The sequence below is a fragment of the Protopterus annectens genome, chromosome 8.part1, assembly GCF_019279795.1.
Source record: "Protopterus annectens isolate FY-2018-M chromosome 8.part1, PAN1.0, whole genome shotgun sequence".
Lineage (NCBI taxonomy): Eukaryota > Metazoa > Chordata > Ceratodontiformes > Protopteridae > Protopterus > Protopterus annectens.
In genome coordinates this window covers 393,130,196-393,156,202 of record NC_056742.1, presented here as the reverse complement: position 1 = coordinate 393,156,202, position 26,007 = coordinate 393,130,196, and the positions used below count along the sequence as shown (strand labels likewise).

General features: G+C 36.6%; 1 protein-coding gene across 1 annotated transcript in view; it reads right to left on the bottom strand.

The window, feature by feature from the left end:
- Positions 1-761: 761 nt before the first annotated feature.
- Positions 762-26,007, bottom strand: part of LONP2 (lon peptidase 2, peroxisomal) — a 1,625,174-nt gene continuing 1,599,928 nt past the window's right edge. Inside the window, exon 15 of the mRNA XM_044081964.1 lies at positions 762-1,548. Within this exon, the coding sequence (XP_043937899.1) occupies positions 1,327-1,548 (222 nt within the window). The 3' untranslated portion in view covers positions 762-1,326. The remainder of the gene's footprint in view (positions 1,549-26,007) is intronic.

Genomic DNA, 26,007 nt, shown 5'->3' with positions numbered 1-26,007 from the left:
GATGGCCAGAGTAAAAAAGTTCTTGTGATCGGAAGATTCAAAATTTGTGCTTTAATATTCTCATGTAGTTTCACAGGAGCTAGTGAACGTATGAATTCTAGGTTGTTTTGAAGATCCTAAAACGTTCACATTCTTTGACAGTTTTACTTTAGGGGCTGTTGATCATAATTACATTTATTAATTTAGCCACTGCTCATAATTGGAAATGTAAATGAAGTGAAGAAAAAAGTAACAAAAAGCTACTAGGAATTTTCTGTAAAAATGTTCTTAGGATAAATGTTAGATGTGCAATGCGTGAAAACAGCGAGAAGAGATGGAGAGGTGTGTCAACATGAGATATAAAAGAAGTCACATATAAATGCCTAACAGACCTTTGGTTTTCTAGGAAAGAAGTTACACTGCATTTTGAAATTTCAAGGTGGACATAGATAAGGTAAAATATAACCCAAATGCTACAATTTACTTAAACAGTGACTCTAAGCCGAAGAAGATATTGACACTACTGGATACTTCACAACAATGTGTTTGTGTGTGCGTGTGGTTATAAAGCAAGTATTTAAACGTGAAATTTACTAACAGGTGAGGTCTCAAAACAGAAACGTATGGCAATAAAGAACTAAATTATTAAATTAACCTAGATTTTAATGACTCATTGCAAACGATAACATAAAATTCTGAATATAACCACTTTATAAATGCTACTGAAATTATTTATAAAGATAATAACACAGTAAAATTAATTTAACCAGGAACTCTCAAGGTAATGTTGCACCAATACTGTTTTAATTATAAAGCAGAAATCACATAAGTGCTGTTGTCATTAGTAAACTACTATCTTTCCACTAACAGTGCAACTGCAGAATCAGCTCCATTTAGCAGCATTCTGTTTAGCAATAGGTTGAAAGAAGGGTGTGTGCTCTGGGGGCTGCTTAACCCATTAATATAACAATATATCCTTGTGGAGAACAGTACTTGAAGGGATCATCTGCTTTCAAGGGTAGGAATGCCTGGCAGATTACATAATTTGTATGCAAGAGTTAAGCCCACACAACACACTAATTATACTCCCATCATTTGTTTACAAACCAGGTCATTCACAGATAGCATTGGTCACATACGAAAAAATAAGTGGGACCTTCAGACTTACAAATGCCACGATGCTTAGCATAAGTTTGTTATGCCCAGTGGACCTATAAACGGTACAGCCATAATGCAAACACCAGTAAAGCATTGTGCATGAGCAGCTTTACCTCCAGATTATGAACGTTCATTTTGTGCATCAAAAAATCGGTTTTAGAATGCTCACAGCCCAGTCTAAATGTTTTGTCAAAGTTTGCTGGTCAAATGATTCTCTTTATTCACAACAGGAAATCCTCCATCAAAGGCAGCATTAAGAACTTCATCCAGGTCACTTGTTGTTACAAAATCCAGATCCCTTCTAACATTGATTGGTATTTCCTCAAGGTCCTTCTCATTTCTTTTTGGAATTATGACTCTTTTTAATCCAGCTCTGTGTGCTGCTAACACTTTGTCTTTAATACCGCCAACCTATTAAAAAACACAGACCAGAAGTGTTAGTTCATTTCAAACCATATGCATACTTCCATCAAAAACAAGTATGCAATCACATTTAAGCCACACATTTTAATGTGTCTATTTAGTACACATGTTTCTAGAAACGCAGAAGCTGCACTAGTCCAAAGATGAAATTTCTGGAGGAAAACTCAAACCAAAACTCATCACGATGCAGCACAAATCTTGGAAGTGTTGCTGCACAGAACAGTATAACTTATCGACAATTAGATGACAGGAAAATACAAATGATACATACTGACTGGATACAGCCATTTAATTTGAAAAGAATACTTTTTGTGGCTCAGTACAGCATCTTGTACATGACAATTACTGTACTAGTCGTGAGGAGAAGCTCATACTCAAAGCTAATACAGTTAGTTTGAGTATGTCACACAAAGTTAAGTCCCACTTTCATTAATTCTAGATATTTGAGTAGATCAGTGTCGCACTACTACTCCTTGGAACCTCCTTCCATGCAAAAGTTCGTGACCAGCCTGATTTCCAGAGTCTTCGCATAATACGAAGCTGGCAGATATTTTATGACCAATGCCCAGATGCCAGTATCATATGATCATGGAAGTTACTAGGCTATTTGGCCCTGAGGCCCTTAATAAGCCTAGCCAAGAGTTTAGCCCATGTTTAGACAAATCAGCACCCAAAGCCCCTGTCCAGTAGGGACACAGGTGAAATCCCAGGGGTGTATTTTCTGTTTCCCATCCAGTTATCCAGGTTGCACTTGAAAAGGGATAATGAGGTACCATGCTTGACATGGACAGGGACTCTATTCCACAGATTGCGGAGTCTCTGGGACACAAATCTGTCCCGATAAAAGAAAGGCATCTGTCGGCACCATCGCCAGGTCTTTCTAAGCAGAAGAAAGCAGTTTAATGCTTGAGGACACAGCACGACATCCCCAACTGTCTGGTCTTGGTTATGAATGCAAAAGGAAAGGAAACAAAGGGAGAAGGTTGGGATGAGCCAGACAGACAATAAGTAGAGACAGAAAGGAGACATGGTGCCTACTTAACTGAGGGGCTGGAGGGAGCAAAATGTACTGCAACAATGAGCACCTCGAACATCTACAATTACAGTAAGTGGGACACAACTGTACTAATGTTATTCATAGTCAGTGCTTCAACACTAACCTTGGGAAGATTCCCAAAGCTACTCTTACGGTGGAGGAGATGAAGGATGGTTTCTAGGAAATAATATTTTGCAGGATGGCAGAGGCAAACCCTGCCCTGGCCCCGGAGACCTGATGCAAGCTGTAATGTTTTGTAAAGGTGTGAACAGAATTCCAGGTGGCTGCCTCTATGATGATTTGAGTGAGTACTCCTTTGAGGAAAGCAGTGGTAGTTGTTCCATGTCTGATGGAACAAGCTCTAATGCAGGCAGGCAAAGGCTTTCCATGGTGTGTGTAAAAGAACTTGATGCAGTTTGCAATCCATTTATAGATGGTTTGCTTTGAGTTAGGCTTGCTCTGTTTTCCCTCCACAAAGAATACCAACAACTGGTCTGCTCTGTCTGTAGTCCTTGTTCTGTCCAAGTAGTACCTGATCTGTCTGTGGACATCCTGCGAGTGGAGGATTCTTTCCACCTTCTACTGTGGGTTTGGGAAAAAGACTGGCAGATGGATAGCCTGGTTAAGGATGAGTTCAGAAACCACACGCATGAATGAAGGGTTTGTTCTGAGGGTTACCCGGTCTCTGTGGAAGACAGTGGAGGGCTCTAAACTCATGAGAGCTTGCATTTCAGAAACTGTTCTAGCTGAAGTGACAGCTATAAGGAAGGTAGTTTTCCAGGTGAGCATCTTGATGGGTGCAGAGGTAGCCCATTCAGAGAGTGGTAGGGTTAGTTTTTCAAAAACATAACTTAGGTCCCTATGCTGGAATGAGGTCCCTTCTTGGAGATCATAAGTTTATCGCCCCTTTTAGAAACGGTTTCATGAGTGGTTGAGAGAAGAGTTGTGGAGTAGTCCACAAGCAAGGTGAAATAGCCGAAGCATGAATGTTTACACTGGAGTAAGAAAGACCTTGTTCAGACTGGTGAGAAAGGTAAAACTGTACTGAATTAATGTTTGCTTGAGCTGACAGTTTGTTGGCAGTGACAATTAACTGGCAAACTGTGTTGCAATCACATCATCACATCTAGCAGCATTATGACATTACTGTTACACAGCATCCAACTCATATACTGACCTCACAGCAGTCACCATCAACAAAGGATTTGTTTGGCTAGAGTCCATACATTACTGGATTTGGCAGTACACTGCATGGTATGCTACATTTCATGTTATGAATTCCTACAGTAATAATCAAGATAATTTAACACTGTGAAGTTTATGTCGATAGTCACCATATCACCAGATTTTCGAATACCCCCCCCCCTTCATCACACTTCTCCTACACGCTTTAGTTATGAAAGTCTCTATAGTCTCTATATATGGTTAATTATGCACCAGATACAGGTTTAATTGCTTTCTGTGTAGTTGACTATTCTGCAAATCCTTACCCATGTTATGTGTTTTGCTTGAAGGTATATTATAGCATTCTCAGATAAATTCTTTTTCCTTTTGCCTTTGAATGCTTTTACATTGTTCTCTTTACGCTTTCAATGTTCCTTTAGCTGTTGGAAACCTAAGCCAGTTTATCATGGATGAATGTAAATATTGTAAATAGTGTTGTTATTGTTTTATTGTACTTGTTATATGTACATTTGCATACGTTTACAATGAAAACAACATAAAAATCTTTCTGGAAAAAAAAAAAAAGGAAAACTAAGCCAGTCTGCCAGTTTTCTTCAAAAAAGATGTCAGTGAGTTGAACAGGGCAACTACTTTTACAGCTGACTTTCCTCCAATGACCACTGTGCAAGTGTGTTTTAATGTGCCTACAGGGACACGTAACAGCAGAAAAGTCAGGCTGGGGACTGACAAGGACTTTCAGTTAATACTCATTCATAATATGAATTTCTGCAGCAATAACCCTATCATTTCAACACCCACTGATATAACACTGAAAATTTTCCTAAATGGGTCATTGGCAAAGTCCATCATATGCACCAACCATCACATGGCAAAAAGCTTGTAACATTCTCTCATTCAGATCCATCTTTACATCTGTAAAACAACTTCCTACACTGCAGCACATCTTTCAAGCCTGTCTGTTTTGGGCTACTCACAATCTTGACCAGGTCCTTGGTATGATCAGTGAATTTTTACATTAAAATACATAAACAAATGGCAAGCTAAGTGTCCATGTGACTGTGAAATTGCAAGTCAAAACATGCACTAGCAGTGTCTTTATGGTCTTAGGGAAAATAATGATGCCACAAATGGCCATATGTGCCAGAGATGTCATCCTTCTACTCAAAGGCTCCAAAGATAAAAGTTTTGGTCTGTTTTGTAATGAAAAAATTGTAGATGTTAATAAGACTTTACTTGGAGACTAGCAGGACAGGCCTCAATACAACACCAGGCAGGAACTGCGGCACCACCAAAAGAACAAGTACTAAGACAGCAGCTGAAGTCTTAACTTTCAAAAGGTAAGACCAGTGTTATACCAGCCCAAAGTCCCTGCAGCTGCTGATCATGTCCTTGGCCAGAGAGGGTTTCAAGTCTACTCCAGTCCTTCACTTCACTGGAAGATAAGAGGCCCATGCTCCCTACTCTCATCCTGCAGGGTGCATCCTGAGGTTCTTCTGCTATCAAGCCCTCTATCAATCAGTTAGACCCTAAGGTCAACGAGTCTGATCCCAAGAATGGTCCCTAGAATTACCTCAGTCATGGATTATTAGTGCTTAGGACCATGAACTCCCCACCAACAGGTTCAACTGGAATGGCAGGTCGCAACTGATGAATGTCCTTCAGGATGTTCCACTCTGGGGCTCACATCTCAGGACCTTAATATCAAGAAGTTGTCTGAAGTCTTGTGGCAGGTTGAGTAGTACATTTGGGACTGCACCCTTAGGAAGTTTTCTCTGAAGCCAGGACATGGCCCAGCATAAGCCTGTCTCCAGCAAGCATCACCTTTGACAAGCATACTACAATGTTCCAGTTCCCTATACCCTAAACACCTGTCATATTATATCAGACATGCACTTACCTTTGTGTGACAAGTGGGAGCTTAATCTCTTGGGTAGTAAATGTTGTAGGACTCCATCACACTAACTGCATTACAAAGCCTGAGGGCCCTGAGTTCAGTGTCTGTGATACAGGCAAGGATAAGGTGTCCACTACCAACCTGGGTGACCCTTCCTTTGGAGAAGTCTTCAAAAGTTCATGAAGAACAGCAAGGAATGGCCTAGAGATCCTATTCACTCTCGCAATAAATTGACTTGTAAAGTTCTCTGGAAGAAGCCTGAGGAACCTTGGGGTCATTTCCCCTATGAAGACATTTATTAAGGATGCTATTTAAGAAGCCAGGAGGCATCTGATTTTGCCCCTTTGGTTCCCAAGAAAGGAGAATGCCTCTGTAAGCTCATACCTAAGCTAGTAGAGCAACTCACACCAGTTCGTACTGATTATTTTATGATCTCTTTGGTCCATCATAAATTCCACATATCACAGATATGGTCACTCTTCCACCTGCACATTTGCAAAACAAACAGCACCAGAAACACTAGATCCAAGGACATGAACTTTGCCTGAGACAAACAGAACATGCTGGAGAGGCCAATATGCATCTCAAATGATCCCTGCGCTACGGAATAAGCATGCCATCTATGTGAAGCAGAGTTCATCCCTGACCCTATACAAAAGAAACTTTTATCATTGCATGAGAAATCACAAATTCACCCCTAGTCTGGCCATAATGTCTCTGATGGACAGAGATCAACAGTAAGTAAATTATTCCTCAGCTAACAACCCCCTCACACACATATAACCCTTGGATACCTCTTTACTAACATACCCCACCATATAGGTATCCAAGGAACTCGAGGACAAAACTGGGTTGAGTTGCACACCTAAGCTTCTAAAAGACCCTGGTGGTCATTAGTCTACTATAAAACTATGAACAACATACTCAAAAAATAAAGGGGCGTGGAGGCAGTGGCTACTGCAGTAGTGATCATTTGAACATCTACTGTTACAGTACATTTACTTACACAACTGTACTATGTTTCCATAGTGATTACCGCTGATGTAGCCTTAACTACATGGGTAGATTATCCTACCTTACTACATTTGGGAGGTAGAAAGGGAAAGGTCCAGGAGCCCATGGAAAATGGTCCTAGCAAAGCTTGATCTAGACCTAGGGAAGGAATTAAGCTTGCAGTGCTTTCTAAAAGTATGTATGGAGGACCAAGCTGCTGCTTCTAGAATATTCCTAGAATCCAAACCTTTCCAAAAAGCCACAGATGAAGCCATAGCCCTGGTAGAGTGGACTTTGATCAAGCCTGGAATAATTTTTGTTGTGGTGAGAATAACAAACTGCAACAGCCTGAGACAACCATTTGGAAACGGTCTGTTTAAACACAGGTTGCCCATTCTTCTTACCATCACAAAAAATGAACAATTAATCTTAAGATCTGAAAGATTTTGTTCTGTCAAGATAGCATTTCAGTTGTCTGTGTACATCCAAGGTATCATTCCTCCCCCAATTTTGTGGTTCAGGAAAGAAAACGGGGAAATGGGTAGTCTAGCTTAAAGTAAACTCAGATACCACTTTAGGTATAATAGAAAAATTAGTTCCCAAAGAAACCATGTTTCTGTGAAAAATGAGAGCTGATGCACTTAACAGTTTGCAACTCAAGACACTCTTTTTGCAAAGGGTCTGTCTTTGTCCTTTTCAGCTGGTCTGCCACATAATTTTTCTCTGATAGAATGTACAATGCTGTCGCTCATCTGGTCAGGATAAAACAGATGAACATCTGTGGGTTCTGTTCAAGCAGCTTTATTATGTATAAACACATCAGGATTGAGGCTTAATAACTAACTTAGATAAACCTGTAAACAAACTAGCTATCACACTCATGCTCACACTCTGGCTGCACTCTCAAAATGGCACTGAAGCTAGCATGTGCTTGCTATTTATATGCACGTGCTGTCCTTGGAAATGTTTCTTAAAGATACAACCCACATTATTCTACATCCTCCATCTTTGAGAAATGAGTCATGCGTTACTGACAACACTGATTGACATGCAACTGATACAAAATAATGCGTTCACATGCAATTATGCAGAACTAAATACATATAGCCAATTATGTCCAGGTTGTTGTGCATTTCACACTAGGTCTGGAAATACGACCAAATCGTGTGACATAGAAATTAGACCTAGGTCTACCAACCGAGACGGTCTCTGCTGAATGTTCAACTTTGGGGACATCAGGAACATCATCAAGAAAGGAAGTAGGAATTAAGACACATTCTGCAATAGGAACATTGTCTGGATTGCTCTGAGATCTAGAGTCTGTATCACAAGAACAATGCTGCGATATTGATTCTGGTACAGGAAGATGTGTGCGATTTCTTCTGTACTCTACACCCTCAGAATCTACAAAGTAGGATCTCGGCTCGGCACATATACCTGTTAGTTAACCAATCGGGTCAAAACCTTTCACCGTTTGTGTCTTCACAGTCTCTCCTTCTTTCAATGGACGAAGAAATCTGCTCAATTTATCATTGCTGGACTTCTGGAAAGAACGCTTTCTGAATAGTTAGGCTTTGATTATTCTGTTGTTCTTTGCTTTAGGCCTCAACAAACTGGAACTGATAGGCAGGGTTGTTCTGGTTTTCCTAGAAAGGAGTCTCTGAGCAGGCAAGCCAAGTATATCGTCATGGGGTATGTTTCTGAGATTGAGTAAATTCAAAAAGACATCAGTATTACCAAGCTTTGACTTCTTTATCAATTGCTTTGCACTCTATACTGCACATTCAGCTAGTCCATTTGACTGTGGGTATTCTGGACTACTAGTAACATGTACAAAGTCCAATTCTTTTGCAAATTTCTGAAACTGATTGGTAAATTGGGTACCATTGTCAGAAATAACTTTGTGTGGATTACCATGACAGCAGTGGACGTTAGGTTAGGTAGTAAGTCAATCTCAAACCAGTTAGAATAAGAGTCTTCAACACTAAGCAATGCTGATTGTTCCACTTGAATATATCAGTGGCTACTGTTGACCAAGGTAGTTCAGGAACTTGAGTTAGCTGAAGTGGTTCCTTTTGCAAATGCGGTATAGTACTGATGCATAGTGAACAAGAAGAAAGTACTTTATCAATATCTTTTGCTAGAGAAGGCCAAAATACTAGTCCTCTTACCCTTCTTTTGGTAGATTTGTAACCTGGGTGACCACGGTGCAAAATCTGGATATATTCACACTAAGGAAGCAGGAGCAACAATTTTAGGACATTTGAAAACAATGACATCTTCCATCAACATCTCATCTCTGTAAGGAAAATATGTTTGCACTTCAGGTGGTACACTAGATTGCTTTCATAGCCATCAAACATTAATGAAGTGGTTGAGCTTTTGTAAAACTGCATCAATCTTTGTATGATCTCTCAGCTCAAGTCTCATGGTAGGAAAATTACACACTTCCATGATGTCAAACTTCTCTGCACTAAGTTGTTCCGTTATACTTCTGGGCGATCTGGATAAAATATCGACCCGATAAAGAAGTTTGCCTTTTGTATACACCATTTTGAAGTACTTTTGCAATCTCAGCATCATTCTTTGTAATCTTGCTGGAGCTGAATGCATAGGCTTCTTTAAAATGGTGACTAGAGGTTGGTGATCAATTTCAATCTGAATTGCTCGACCATAAATATAATCATGAAACTTTGAACATGCAAATACTATTGCCAAAAGTTCTTTCTCAATTTGAGCATATTGCATTTCAGTTTGGTTAAGAGTTCTAGATGCATAGGCTACTGGTCTGCCCTCTTGAATAATAACTGCACCAAGACCAAATTTTGAAGCATCACAGGAAAGAGTTACTGGTTTATTGACATCATAATATCTCAATGTAGGTGGGGTGGCAATTTTCTGCTTAAGGTTTTCAAATGCATGCTCTCTGGTGCTGTTCCAACCAAGACCATATAACATTTTTGCACATTAGCTCTCACAAAGGTGCTGTCAACTCACTGAAGTCTGGTATAAACTTACCTAAATAGTTGACCATACCAAGAAAATGTTGTAGAACCTGAACTTTATCCGGTGCTGGCATCTCTAGAATGGCTGCTTGCTTGGACGGGCCTGGTCGCAAGCCAGTGCTAGTAAACAAATGACCTACAGTGGATATAAAAAGTTTACACACCCCTGCTAAATGCCAGATTTTTGTGATATAAAAAAAAATAGACCACAATAAATCATTTCAAATTTTTCCCACCTTTAATGTGACCTAAAACCTGTACAATTCAATTGAAAAACAAATCTGTTAGGGGAAAAATATAAAAAACGTACAATACTCTGGTTGCATAAGTGTGCACACCCTTAAACTAATACTTTGTTGCGTGTACACACCCTTAAACTAATGCTTTGTTGAAGCACCCTTTGATTTAATTACAGCATTCAGTCTTCTTGGGTACACACCTGCCATAAATTAAAGAGACTAATTAACTCCAAATAAAGTTCAGCTGTCCTAGCAGGATTTTCCTGACATTTACTCAGTTGCTGTTACAGCAAAAGCCATGGTTCACAGAGAGCTTACAAAGCATCAAAGGGATCTCATTTTTGAAAGGTATCAGTCAGGAGAAGGGTAGAAAAAAATTTCCACAGCATTGGATATACCATGGAACACAGTGAAGACAGTCATCAAAAAGTGGAGAAAATATGGTACAACAGTGATGTTGCAAAGAACTGGATGACCCTCCAAAACTGATGAAAAGACGAGATAAAAACTGGTCAGGGAGGCTGCCAAGAGACCTACAGCAACACTGAAGGAGCTGCAGAAATTTCTGACAAGTACTGGTTGTGTACTACATGTGACAACCATCTACCGTATTCTCCATATGTCTGGACTATGGGGTAGAGTTGCAAGATGGAAGCCTTTTCTTACACAGAAAAACATCCAGGCCCAGCTAAAATTTGCAAAACAATACATCAAGTCTCCCAAAAGCATGTGGGAAAATGTGTTATGGTCTGATGAGACCAAGGTTGAACTTTTTGGCCACAATTCCAAAAGGTACGTTTGCTGCAAAAACACCACCACCAAAAGAGCACCATCCCCACTGTGAAGCATGGTGGTGGCAGTATCATGCTTTGGGGTTGCTTTTCTTCAGCTGGAAGGGAATTATGAACAGTTCCAAATACCAGTCACTTTTGGCCCAAACCCTTCAGGAGTCTGCTAGAAAGCTAAAGATGAAGAGGAATTTCACCTTTCAACATGACAAACACCCCAAGCATACATACAAATCAACAAAAGAATGGCTTCACCAGAAAAAAAAATATTTATGTTTTGGAATGGCCCAGCCAGATCCCAGACCTAAATCCAATAGAAAATCTGTAGATGACCTGAAGAGGGCTGTGCACAAGAGATGCCATCACAATCTGACAGATTTGGGAGTGCTTTTGCAAGGAAGAGTGGCAAATATTGCCAAGTCAAGATGTGCCATGCTGATAGACTCCTACCCAAGAAAACTGAATGCTGTAATTAAATCAAAAGGTGCTTCAATAAGGTATTAGTTTAAATTTGTGCACACACAGCAAGGTATTAGTTTAAGGGTGTGCACACTTATGCAATCAACTTATTGTATTTTTTTTATTTTTTATACTTTTCCCCTAACAGATTTGTTTATTTTTATTCACTATCTGTAATACCCTAAATTCAAAAGTGTGATCTGGATAATTATTTACATGTTTTGCTAGGGCATTCATTTGATTATTTCTTCTTATATCATATAAGTGATTGTACATCCTATCTTTTAACTTTCTGGAAGTCATACCTACATAAAATACTGAACAATGTCAAGTTGCCAGATAAATAAGATTTTCATCTTCAGCTAGCATAAAATTTTGGTATAAATCTATAATTGATAACAGGATGGGTAAAATTTTGTTCCTTTGAAATAAATTTGCACATGTTACATTTATTGCAAGGAAATGTACCCAGCCTATTTTTATTTCTAATAGTATGACTATTAACTTCATTTTGAAAGTGTTCAATGCAAAGGATCCTTCTCAGATTTTTACTATTTCTATATGTAAAGCAAGGAATACTACCTACTATATTCTGAATCTTGGGGTCACCAATAAGTACCTGCCAGTTCTTCTTAATGATGTCTGTGATATTCTTATTGTCATTAGTATATCTAGTTATGAACGTTATCTTGGCATCTTTGCCTATATTCATCCTATCTCCTCTATAACTAGTGACTCCTTTAATATTATTGCCTCTGTGTTCAGAGACATTCAAAACAGATTATTTAATTCTGCTTAACATGGAGTCAGGATAATCTCTATCCAACAACAAAACATGCATGAAATCAAGTTGTTGTTGCTTAATTAAAGCATCTGTGCAGGTCCTGATAATTTTAAGATATTGTCCCTTCACTATATTGGAAAAAACAAACCTAGGATGCATGCTACTAAAGTGCAGTAGTGCATTTTTCCAACAAGGCTTTCTGTATAAAGTCGTAGAAATATTGCCCTGACTATTTTTTTATTATGCTTATATCTAAAAAATCCACTTTATTAGGTGAAAATTCAAGGGAAAATCTTAAAAAATCAGTGGTTGATTCTAAATAATTAATAAAAGCATACAGTTCTTCTATACTGCCTTTCCAAAAAAATAGGATGTCATCAACAAATCTTCTGTATAAAAAACATTCTTATAGTATGAACTGTCAAACATAAAACTTCTCTCCCATTGATGTACTACCAGATTTGCATATGAATTTGCACATGGGGTTCCCATAGTGACCCCCCACTTCTGTGCATACAACATATTTCTGTAAAGGAATACATTATTATATAATACAAGTTCTAAAAGTGTGCAAATCAAAATAACTTGTTCATTGTTGAAACTATCTAATGTACACAAATATTCCCTTATGGCTTCTATACCGAAATCATTAGGAATAGATGTGAAGAAATTATTCACATCTAGGGTTACTAATATACAAGAAGATAGGCAACCGACATCATTAGACCAGGTATTTAATTCATTGATCAATTGATAACTATCTTTAAGAATGACAGATATATTTCTCACTATCGGTCCCAGCAAACTTTCCAGGAAAAAATAATGGCATCTGGTATTAGAATTGGGACTTCCTCAACTGTATACATAGGATGGATGTGGTCTCTTTAATGGTTTGTTCAAATCCCTTGAGTCAATGCATATTCTGATTTTGTCTGAGCCTTTTTTGTGGGCTGCTACCATGGACGGCACCCATTCAGTTGGCTCTGTAACTGGACAAATTGCGCCTTGTTGCGCCATTTTATCCAACTGAGTTTTGACTTTATTCTGCATAGCTATTGGAACTTTCCTTGCTGGTCTGACCACTGGACTGACCTCTGGGTCTAACTTCATAGAATACACAACTGGAAGTTTACCCAACTTGTCATCGAAAACAATCAGCATACTCTAAGAAAATAGCGTCAATAAAATTTTAACTGAGACGTGCTTATATGATGAACTTCTTTGATAAAAGGAAAGCAGATTCATTCTCAAACTGTCTCTGAGACCCAGTAATGAAAATATGTTTGCACTTCAGGTGGTACACTAGATTGCTTTCATAGCCATCAAACATTAATGAAGTGGTTGAGCTTTTGTAAAACTGCATCAATCTTTGTATGATCTCTCAGCTCAAGTCTCATGGTAGGAAAATTACACACTTCCATGATGTCAAACTTCTCTGCACTAAGTTGTTCCGTTATACTTCTGGGCGATCTGGATAAAATATCGACCCGATAAAGAAGTTTGCCTTTTGTATACACCATTTTGAAGTACTTTTGCAATCTCAGCATCATTCTTTGTAATCTTGCTGGAGCTGAATGCATAGGCTTCTTTAAAATGGTGACTAGAGGTTGGTGATCAATTTCAATCTGAATTGCTCGACCATAAATATAATCATGAAACTTTGAACATGCAAATACTATTGCCAAAAGTTCTTTCTCAATTTGAGCATATTGCATTTCAGTTTGGTTAAGAGTTCTAGATGCATAGGCTACTGGTCTGCCCTCTTGAATAATAACTGCACCAAGACCAAATTTTGAAGCATCACAGGAAAGAGTTACTGGTTTATTGACATCATAATATCTCAATGTAGGTGGGGTGGCAATTTTCTGCTTAAGGTTTTCAAATGCATGCTCTCTGGTGCTGTTCCAACCAAGACCATATAACATTTTTGCACATTAGCTCTCACAAAGGTGCTGTCAACTCACTGAAGTCTGGTATAAACTTACCTAAATAGTTGACCATACCAAGAAAATGTTGTAGAACCTGAACTTTATCCGGTGCTGGCATCTCTAGAATGGCTGCTTGCTTGGACGGGCCTGGTCGCAAGCCAGTGCTAGTAAACAAATGACCTACAGTGGATATAAAAAGTTTACACACCCCTGCTAAATGCCAGATTTTTGTGATATAAAAAAAAATAGACCACAATAAATCATTTCAAATTTTTCCCACCTTTAATGTGACCTAAAACCTGTACAATTCAATTGAAAAACAAATCTGTTAGGGGAAAAATATAAAAAACGTACAATACTCTGGTTGCATAAGTGTGCACACCCTTAAACTAATACTTTGTTGCGTGTACACACCCTTAAACTAATGCTTTGTTGAAGCACCCTTTGATTTAATTACAGCATTCAGTCTTCTTGGGTACACACCTGCCATAAATTAAAGAGACTAATTAACTCCAAATAAAGTTCAGCTGTCCTAGCAGGATTTTCCTGACATTTACTCAGTTGCTGTTACAGCAAAAGCCATGGTTCACAGAGAGCTTACAAAGCATCAAAAGGATCTCATTTTGAAAGGTATCAGTCAGGAGAAGGGTAAAAAAAAATGTCCACAGCATTGGATATACCATGGAACACAGTGAAGACAGTCATCAAAAAGTGGAGAAAATATGGTACAACAGTGATGTTGCAAAGAACTGGATGACCCTCCAAAACTGATGAAAAGACGAGATAAAACTGGTCAGGGAGGCTGCCAAGAGACCTACAGCAACACTGAAGGAGCTGCAGAAATTTCTGACAAGTACTGGTTGTGTACTACATGTGACAACCATCTACCGTATTCTCCATATGTCTGGACTATGGGGTAGAGTTGCAAGATGGAAGCCTTTTCTTACACAGAAAAACATCCAGGCCCAGCTAAAATTTGCAAAACAATACATCAAGTCTCCCAAAAGCATGTGGGAAAATGTGTTATGGTCTGATGAGACCAAGGTTGAACTTTTTGGCCACAATTCCAAAAGGTACGTTTGCTGCAAAAACACCACCACCAAAAGAGCACCATCCCCACTGTGAAGCATGGTGGTGGCAGTATCATGCTTTGGGGTTGCTTTTCTTCAGCTGGAAGGGAATTATGAACAGTTCCAAATACCAGTCACTTTTGGCCCAAACCCTTCAGGAGTCTGCTAGAAAGCTAAAGATGAAGAGGAATTTCACCTTTCAACATGACAAACACCCCAAGCATACATACAAATCAACAAAAGAATGGCTTCACCAGAAAAAAAAATATTTATGTTTTGGAATGGCCCAGCCAGATCCCAGACCTAAATCCAATAGAAAATCTGTAGATGACCTGAAGAGGGCTGTGCACAAGAGATGCCATCACAATCTGACAGATTTGGGAGTGCTTTTGCAAGGAAGAGTGGCAAATATTGCCAAGTCAAGATGTGCCATGCTGATAGACTCCTACCCAAGAAAACTGAATGCTGTAATTAAATCAAAAGGTGCTTCAATAAGGTATTAGTTTAAATTTGTGCACACACAGCAAGGTATTAGTTTAAGGGTGTGCACACTTATGCAATCAACTTATTGTATTTTTTTTATTTTTTATACTTTTCCCCTAACAGATTTGTTTATTTTTATTCACTATCTGTAATACCCTAAATTCAAAAGTGTGATCTGGATAATTATTTACATGTTTTGCTAGGGCATTCATTTGATTATTTCTTCTTATATCATATAAGTGATTGTACATCCTATCTTTTAACTTTCTGGAAGTCATACCTACATAAAATACTGAACAATGTACGCAAGTTGCCAGATAAATAAGATTTTCATCTTCGCAGCTAGCATAAAATTTTGGTATAAATCTATAATTGATAACAGGATGGGTAAAATTTTGTTCCTTTGAAATAAATTTGCACATGTTACATTTATTGCAAGGAAATGTACCCAGCCTATTTTTATTTCTAATAGTATGACTATTAACTTCATTTTGAAAGTGTTCAATGCAAAGGATCCTTCTCAGATTTTTACTATTTCTATATGTAAAGCAAGGAATACTACCTACTATATTCTGAATCTTGGGGTCACCAATAAGTACCTGCCAGTTCTTCTTAATGATGTCTGTGATATTCTTATTGTCATTAGTATATCTAGTTATGAACGTTATCTTGGCATCTTTGCCTATATTCATCCTATCTCCTCTATAACTAGTGACTCCTTTAATATTATTGCCTCTGTGTTCAGAGACATTCAAAACAGATTATTTAATTCTGCTTAACATGGAGTCAGGATAATCTCTATCCAACAACAAAACATGCATGAAATCAAGTTGTTGTTGCTTAATTAAAGCATCTGTGCAGGTCCTGATAATTTTAAGATATTGTCCCTTCACTATATTGGAAAAAACAAACCTAGGATGCATGCTACTAAAGTGCAGTAGTGCATTTTTCCAACAAGGCTTTCTGTATAAAGTCGTAGAAATATTGCCCTGACTATTTTTTTATTATGCTTATATCTAAAAAATCCACTTTATTAGGTGAAAATTCAAGGGAAAATCTTAAAAAATCAGTGGTTGATTCTAAATAATTAATAAAAGCATACAGTTCTTCTATACTGCCTTTCCAAAAAAATAGGATGTCATCAACAAATCTTCTGTATAAAAAACATTCTTATAGTATGAACTGTCAAACATAAAACTTCTCTCCCATTGATGTACTACCAGATTTGCATATGAATTTGCACATGGGGTCCCCATAGTGACCCCCCACTTCTGTGCATACAACATATTTCTGTAAAGGAATACATTATTATATAATACAAGTTCTAAAAGTGTGCAAATCAAAATAACTTGTTCATTGTTGAAACTATCTAATGTACACAAATATTCCCTTATGGCTTCTATACCGAAATCATTAGGAATAGATGTGAAGAAATTATTCACATCTAGGGTTACTAATATACAAGAAGATAGGCAACCGACATCATTAGACCAGGTATTTAATTCATTGATCAATTGATAACTATCTTTAAGAATGACAGATATATTTCTCACTATCGGTCCCAGCAAACTTTCCAGGAAAAATAATGGCATCTGGTATTAGAATTGGGACTTCCTCAACTGTATACATAGGATGGATGTGGTCTCTTTAATGGTTTGTTCAAATCCCTTGAGTCAATGCATATTCTGATTTTGTCTGAGCCTTTTTTGTGGGCTGCTACCATGGACGGCACCCATTCAGTTGGCTCTGTAACTGGACAAATTGCGCCTTGTTGCGCCATTTTATCCAACTGAGTTTTGACTTTATTCTGCATAGCTATTGGAACTTTCCTTGCTGGTCTGACCACTGGACTGACCTCTGGGTCTAACTTCATAGAATACACAACTGGAAGTTTACCCAACTTGTCATCGAAAACAATCAGCATACTCTAAGAAAATAGCGTCAATAAAATTTTAACTGAGACGTGCTTATATGATGAACTTCTTTGATAAAAGGAAAGCAGATTCATTCTCAAACTGTCTCTGAGACCCAGTAATGACTGCACAGGTCTATGGACTACATAGAATAGCAAGCTGTAGCAGTTCTTAGCCAAATAAGATGAAATCACTACTGAACCTTCTGTCTGAATTTCTTTACCTCCATAAGCAACAAGTTTTGCACAACTGGCCACATTAAGTTGCTCACCAGCTCTCACCTTAGAAAATGTGTCTGTTGACATAACATTACACTTTGTACTAGTGTCTACTTTGAGCTCAGTGGATTTACCATTGATCTGGACAGTACAAATTACTTCATTCTTGCCAACAAATTTACTGCATCAACCTTGTCACCAATTACTGATACACCATCTACATAGAAAGTAGGGTTGCAGCTTTCTATCTGATCAACTTGCTTTTTTAAATGATCCTTCTTTATAACTGTGTGAGGTTTAATTGATTTGCAAAACATTTGAAAATGGTTCCATTTTTTAGACTTGTGGCATTGCTGACCAAATGCTAAGCACTTTTCTCTTCTAGACTCATGACTGGCACCACAACTGTGACAGTAAACAATAAAGCTTGATTTGAGTTTTGCTGACTCACCCTTGTACTGCACTGAGCATGTCCTTTTCACTGAACTTGTCTTAGAACTTGCTGGAAAACTATGAGTTTTACCTGCCACATTTGCAAGGGTTACCCCTTATGTAGTTTTCTGATAATTGTTTTATCAGATATCTTAGTTTCAAACCTTTTGTTTAATTAATAAACGTTTTGTGCCTCTTCTTTGCCTAATAATACATTCTGTGTTGTTGCAATGCTCCAGTTTATCTTTTTGATAAAATAAATCATTTGTGTAAGAGTTTTCATTGCCTTTAGTTCATTTCTGGCCCTTTTTTGTACTTGGTTCTCTTAGTTTATCTTCACTGTTAACTCTGCACCTCATAGCTCTGAAAAGCAGTCTCTGGAATCCCGGTTCTGACAGCACATTGCTTGTCTGGTCAGGATAAAACAGACTATCATTTGTGGGTTCTGTTCAAACAGTTTTATTTAAGTACAAACACATCAGGACTGAGGCTTAATAATTTTATCTTAGATAACTTGTAAACAAACTAGCTATCACACTCATATATGCTCACACTCTGGCTGCATTCTCAAAATGGCACTGAAGCTAGCACGTGCTTGCTATTTATATGCATGTGTTGTCCTTGGAAACACTTTTTAAAGGTACAACACACACACTATTCTACAGATGCCAAAAGTGTGAGATTGTGCTGTAAAGCTATAACCCAAGCTAATATGGCTAATCTGCAAAGGAGGGTAAGAGCTGGTTCTCTCTTGCTTGTTGATGCACTGCAGGACTGTGGTATTGTCTGTAACAACTTGAAGAGGTCCAGGGGACCAAGGATAATTCAAGGAGCTGAATGCATTGATTAGAGCAAGCATCAATTTTATATTTATGTGCTCCTGTCTCTCTTTGGTGTGCCAAGTATGTTGCACTTTTATCCTTGAAACTGCTCTGAAAACAAAGTCTAAAGCATCTGTGCTGACTGACTGCTTTGGAGCAGGGGGGGGGGGGTGACCTGGATGTAGGGATATTTGAGGTCTCCATCAAGAGATTACTCCTCTGACAAATCCCAGAACCGGAAATCAGACTTCAGATGCCATTAATCTTTCTCATGTGGAGTACTGCCAGATGTATCATGAGAAACAAGACCCCAAATCCTGAGGTGTTCTCTTGCAGAGACTAAAGTCTGAATGGAAAACACTAGAAAAAGATCTAGCTATAGATCTACTTTTTTCCTGTAAAAGAAAAGCTCTTTGAACTGAGGTGTCTAGCAGACACTCCAGGAACACAATTAAAAGTCTTTTCTGACTCTACCATAGGAATGTTCTGTTAGAATCCCAGTGTCTGTAAGAGATCTCTCACCTAAGTGACAGATTTCCAAACACCGTGAAAAATACTCTGCAAAATTAAGCAAGTCATTTAAACATGGAAAAATGCGGGTACCCTATAGCCTGCAATCAGCTACAACTGGAGCTAGACACTGTGTGAAGATTTTTGGTGCTGTGGATAGTCCAAAAGCTAAGGCAATGAACTAATAATATGATACAGATTTACAAAACCTTAAGAAATGCTTGAAATCTGGATGAATAGAGATGTGATGACAAGTATCTTTTAAATCCAGTGTTATCAGAAAATGAAAATGAGGAAGAAGATGAACAGGTTTTGAAGTGACAGCATTTTGAACTTCAGCACCATCACAAATTGATTTAAGAAAGAAAGATCCAGAACTAGTCTCCAAGCATTTTCTTTCTTTGGCACTAAAACATCCTTGAATAAAAACATTTCACAAATCAGGATGGAGGAACTGGCTGGTCAGGTGGATAAACAATTACCTCCAGGAAAGGATGAATTTCCTCCCACTGCCATCTGTATCCCTAGAGAATGATCTTCAGAACCCATTAGTCTGAAACTGTAGAAAGAAGTGGTGATTCATACTTTCTGGAAGGGAAGGGGCCAATGGCCCCTTAAACAGTCATTCTGACTTGCTGGACTATTCTTTGTGGGGGTGGGGGTGGGGTCCAGACTGCTTTTTGGAACCCCTTGCCTTTACTTTTTTTTTTTTTGCTAAAAAATGTTTATTAAACTTTTTAATAAATGTTTACAAGATATAACAAGATTTTAAAATATAATAAAGTGAGTATACTGAATCAAAATGTTTACAAATGAAATGACAATATAACTATATACAGTATATACACAATGCCTGAGACCAACTTAATAGTAACTAACAAAAGACAAGAATACAAATGCTAAAAATAAATTATATGAAGTTTAAGATTCAAAAGTTTCAGTTAGAGCTAATACTTTCAACCAAGGATTATTCGTAATTTTTTTAGGGTAAATTCTATTCTCTTTTACTGCCATAAAACAGTCATAAAACATATGTTACCAGTTAGCATTAGTAAGGCATTTGCATCTCTAACAATTCAGAAACATCATCTTTTCTCATTTTGGCTACTCTTACAGGAGTCAAAAAAGCTCTAAAAATTTTCCAAGTAAATAAGCTCCAATATAAGGTCCAAGATGTGTTTTTAAAACATGAAATAAGTTGTATTTTATTCTGTTCAGTTTAAACTATATAGTATTCTTTTGTAAAGAAATTCCCCAAAATTCATTTAAATTTTATCTTTAGCTAAAACGGAATGTAATTTATAAATTAGATTATCAAATTCTCAATGTTTATAATTAATTTAATTTAAAAGTTGAATCCATTCTAGGATTTCAATACATCACAAATTAAATAGAAGAGAAAACTTGATTTGAACTGGTGTCAAAACTAAATGTGCATGGGTTGTATCTGCAACATTAATATTAAACTCTAAGCATAAAGAGGTCTATAGATTTAACTGTATCGTCTTCAAAATATTGGTACCAACAAAAGAACTGTCATTTTTTTTCCAAGAGATAAGTGTATGTGTTGGTAATTTATTATTAAGGTTTTTTGTTAAAGAAAAGGAAATACGAGATTCAAACCAAAATCTATAACTTGAATTAGTCGTTATTTTCTTAAAAGATTTAAAATTGCATTTATATAGTTAGAATTAATTAAGGAATATATAGGAGTTTGAAGACATTTACAAATATAAATCCAAAAGGGGTTATATGATTTCATATTTATTAAGTCTAAAGAGATCAGTTTATCAGTATTGAACAGATGATAATGTAAGTTGTTCCAGTTTGCTATATAATTATTGTCTAGCCAATTGAAAATGGTTTTCATAATTATTGCTTTTGCATAAGTTTCAATATTGGGAAAGTTTATACCTCCAAATTTCTGTGGTCTAAAATGAAGATTTGTAGTTAATCTAAGTTTATTTGGATACCACAGGAAATTAATAAGTAATTTATTTATTCTTTTAATTTGTTTCTTATTATGTGGCATTATAAGAGACTGAGTTTTTTATAGTATTTTCGGGAATAAAGTCATTTTAATAATCTGTAATCTATCTTCAAAAGAAATGAAAATCTTATTCCAGGAGTTAAAGAGCTAATTATTTTGTCATAATTTAAGTTTGTAGTCTATTCGGTGTTTTTAAGACCTGAATTCCTAAACATAAGTTATTACATTCTTTACCAATTATATAATTGTCTGTATTTACTGAAATTTTTTTATTAATATGAAGATAGTTAGATTTAGACTTTTGAAAATTTTAAATACATTTCTCAAGTTTTAATGTTTCAGAAGAATTTTTAAATGTCAATAGTATATCATCAGAAAATATCATAACTTTGGAAATAAACTTCTGATTTATCTGTATACCTCAAATTCTTGTATTTAAGTTAATTAGTATTACAAGTGTCTCAACTAAATTAAAAAGCGGAGGAGAAAGGATAACCTTGTTTAGTTCCTTTTACATTTCTAAAATTTGAAGTATATGGACCTAATTTTATATACATATTATTATTACTGTAACAAACTGACAAGGAAAATCAAACGTATATAATACTTCAAACATAATCCTAATCTAATGAATCAAATGTTTTTTTTTTCAATATCTAGAGTAATAAAGATTCCTTTTCCCAGTGTTCTTCATATCTGTAAGAGTAATTAGTCTTCCAATATTACCAGAAGTTTGCCTTTTATGTATAAACCTAGACTGATCTAAACTATATGTGTTAAGATTAATCAAGGAATAATTTCAAGAAAGTGACAACTGATCTAGATTTTGTACTTTTATCATGACATTATGTAAATTTGTTATATTTTTCAGGGAATAATTTATATAGTTCTGGGATAATACCATAATTTCCAGGAGCTTTATTAGATTAGATTTTTTAACTTCTTGTTAAGAAATAGGTTTTAATACATTATTTTTGCGAGGGAGATATTTTTTTAATTAAGAATTGATCAATAGCTGTTGTTAAATCTTTTTCTCTATTTATTTTTCTTTGTTTCAAAGATGAATAATAACTTCTGAAAATTTCTAAAATATCAACATCTGAATTTATTTGTTACAGGATTTTTTAATTTGTTAATATTACTATTTGTTTGAAATTTGAACCTTTTTGATTTTTTATGTGTTTAAGAGATCTTAAATAAAATGTTAGTTTTTATTTCTCTAAAGCTAATTCAGTTTTACAAGATAATAATTCATTATATGTATTACTAAGGGCCATATCCTACCTATTAACTCCTGTTTTGTTCTCTTCTTTTTTTTTTTAACTTTCTTTTAACTTTATTTGGATGTCTAATAATTCTTTATTCCACTCTTTTAACTTGTGTTTGAACCACGACATAGCTCGTCTATAAATAGCATTACTAAATTAGAATGAGGAATAATGTTAAATAAAAAGTTATCTATCTAGGGAGGCCACTGTGGTGCAGTGGTTAGTGTTGTTGCCTCACAGCAAGAGGTTCCCTGGTTCGATCCTTGGCTGGAGTGCCTTCTGTGTGGAGACTGCATGTCCTCACTGTGGTTGCGTGGGTTTCCTCCAGGTGCTCTGGTTTCCTCCCACATCCCAAAGACATGCTGTAGGTGGACTGGACACTCTAAATTGGCCCTAGGTATGAGTGTGTGTGTGTGTATGTGCCTTCTGTGGAAGGTTGGGCGCCGGGCTGGCAACTCGGCACTGTAAAACTCCACTGCCAATCATGAGCGGACATGTGATCCGCTGTGGCAACCCCTAACCAGGAAAAGCCGAAAGAAGAAGAAGAAAAAGTTATCTATCTCTTCAAAATAGCCATGTTTTATCCTCTTTCATTTGGTAATACAGGATGGAATTCTGTAAATATATGTTAGTCCTTTAAAATCTGTTTTTATATTTAAAACTAATACATTATGGTCAGAGAAAGGACAATGTATTATATTAAAATTGGTTATTTTAGAGGTGACATCCTGAGAAATCAGTAATTTATTAATTCTTGTTTCAGTACTATACTTGAAAGAATAATGTGTGAAATCTAAATAATCTTTATGCTTATAATTAAATCTAGCTTTAATGTTAAAAGAATCCTTTCATGTTTTAAAGGATTTTAGCAGTGGGGAGTAATTTAACGTTTCTACTAGAACTGGCTTCAGAGTCATCCAAAACACAGTTAAAATCACCAACTAGTATTAAATCTCAATTGTAATTATTAATTATAAAATCAATGTGTTTTTCATCCAATTTAACTCCCATTCCAGGAATACTTTATAATAACTAATGTGGAAAAAAACCTTTTCTTCATGCTTAAATGAAATCTGAGGCATATGAATCCATTTTTTTCATAAAATAACTCCTCCTCATTTTTTATTTAAAAGGAGATTGAGTTAAGATTACATATTTATTGAAATTCCAATACTGATCATCATTTTTGTAAGAAAAATGTGTCTCTTGGAAGAATACAATATGAGTTTTATTTAATTCTAAATACTTCAATAAAATAATAATACAATTCAATAAAATTGCCCTCTTTAGGATTACTTAAACTATTAACATTTAATTATAGCAAGTTTAAATCCATAATATATCCATAATATAGTATATTTATATATATATATATATATATATATATATATATATGTTCATAAAATGATAATTTATATGTTTTTGCAGAGTCATAAGAATTGTGTGTATTAACTGATGTTTAAATTGGTTGATTATATTATTGGATCCTGTTAATAGGCTGTTTTAAGATAAAAATCAGCTGAAACTGTTACACTTTGATGCTTGAAGGTGAACTGCCGAGGTGCCAGATCAGTGCTGCTGAATAAAGAAAGTAAGGTGCTAGTGCTTATATTTGCGTTTCATTAAAAAAAATAATAATTTTAATAGAAATTCCTAACTAATTATTTGATTCACTGCAGAGCTTTTTAAAAAAAGCCGTTATTTCTGTGCCATCTTGGCTCCACTCCCTTCTGTTTACCTGCATTTTGCTGAGACTGTTAATTTTTTTCTTGCCATAACAGGGGGAGGGGTTAGAGAATCCCTTGGAAAATGAGGGTTGAAAAATCTGATGAGATTTCTTGTATCAGCTCATCTCTCTCCTCACACTTTTTGATAACCTCTGCAGCAGAGGGACCAAAAACTAAATCTCTAGCTGTTGTTGTGTCTTATGGCTTTTCCTGGTTAAGGGTCGCCACAGCGGAACTCCAGTCCGCTAATGATTGGCAGTAGATTTTTATGTGCCGAGCTGACAGGCCCTGATGTACAACCTTCAACGAAGGTACGCCCATTCACGAATGTCTCCACACAGAAGACGCTCTAGCTGAGAATTGAACAGGACAACTTCTTACTGTGATGCGACAATGCTACCGCAGCACCACCACAACTAAATCTCTAGCTAAATGGGAATTTAAAACCTAATTTTTCACATCTTCAGGAAGGTTCTAAGAATGCAGCCAGGCAAACTTCCTCAAAACAATACCAACTGGCCATAGCTTTGGAAGAATTATCAACAGGGTCATATACCCACTTTAAACAATGAGTTGTGATTTGTGAGATTGAAGAAACTAAACCATTTAAAGCAGATTTTCCTTGCAAAAAGAAAAATTAGTCAAAAAAAAAACTTTAACATACGAGCTTGACAATTCAGAATTCTGAAACTTAAAGTTTTCTCACACTTATCAAATATTTTCCCATCCTTGTCGGAAAGTGTAGGAGTGGAATTAAATCAAAGTTATGTACTTACCATAGCAACAGATTTGTGTCTTTCTGTCTCTGTCCTTCCTAAATGGATAGGTCTTCAGATCCAACCTCTGATCCAAACTCAGCTGCTTCAGACCTATGGAGGCACAGTTCAGGCTTCCCCTTTACCCATAATCCCCTCACAGCAGTACAATTACCTCAGACTGAGTGTTATTGTGAACTATTAACATAAAAAAAAATGATAGCAACACCTATAAGGTTCAGAAAACCAGGAAACAGAGACTAATCTGCTGCAGAGCTAAAAGAGTACAAGACATGGCTCAGGAGGCAGTCCATATTATCTGTACTAGGAGCCTACAATATAATTCCAATCTTACACTTTCTGACAAGGATGGGAAAATATTTGATAAGTGTGGGAAAACTTTTAAGTTTCAGAATTTTGAGTTGTCAAGCTATGTTAAAGTTTTTTTTTGACTAATTCTGAAAGGAGGAAGGATGGAAATAGACAACAAAGATGTTTATAGCAAGTACATAATTTGTGTATCTGTCCGTTCCATGCATTCCACAATGGATGGGAGAGAGTCCCCAGACATTTATTCTCTGGGGTGTTATGAAGGATATTCAGGAGAACAGCAGAACCAAATGCCACCTTATTCCTGGAAAGCAAGCCTAATTGCTTTAAGTGATGAAGGTGTAAACATTTGGCCTGTGGCAGCAGCACAAATATCAATTTTAGCTGTGGAAGTAGAAACAGACCTAGTTGAACAAGCCTTTGGTGGTTTAGGTAATGACAGACCTTTACCTTTATATACATGAGAGATGCAGTTAGCTATATAGCTAGAAATATCTTTGAAGCATCTTTACCCATTTCAACTTCAGAAAATGAGACAAAAGAGCTGATCTGTCTTTTTGAAAGGGTTGGTTCACTGAAAATAGAAATGCAGCTGTCTATGTATGTTCAGAAAATGGAT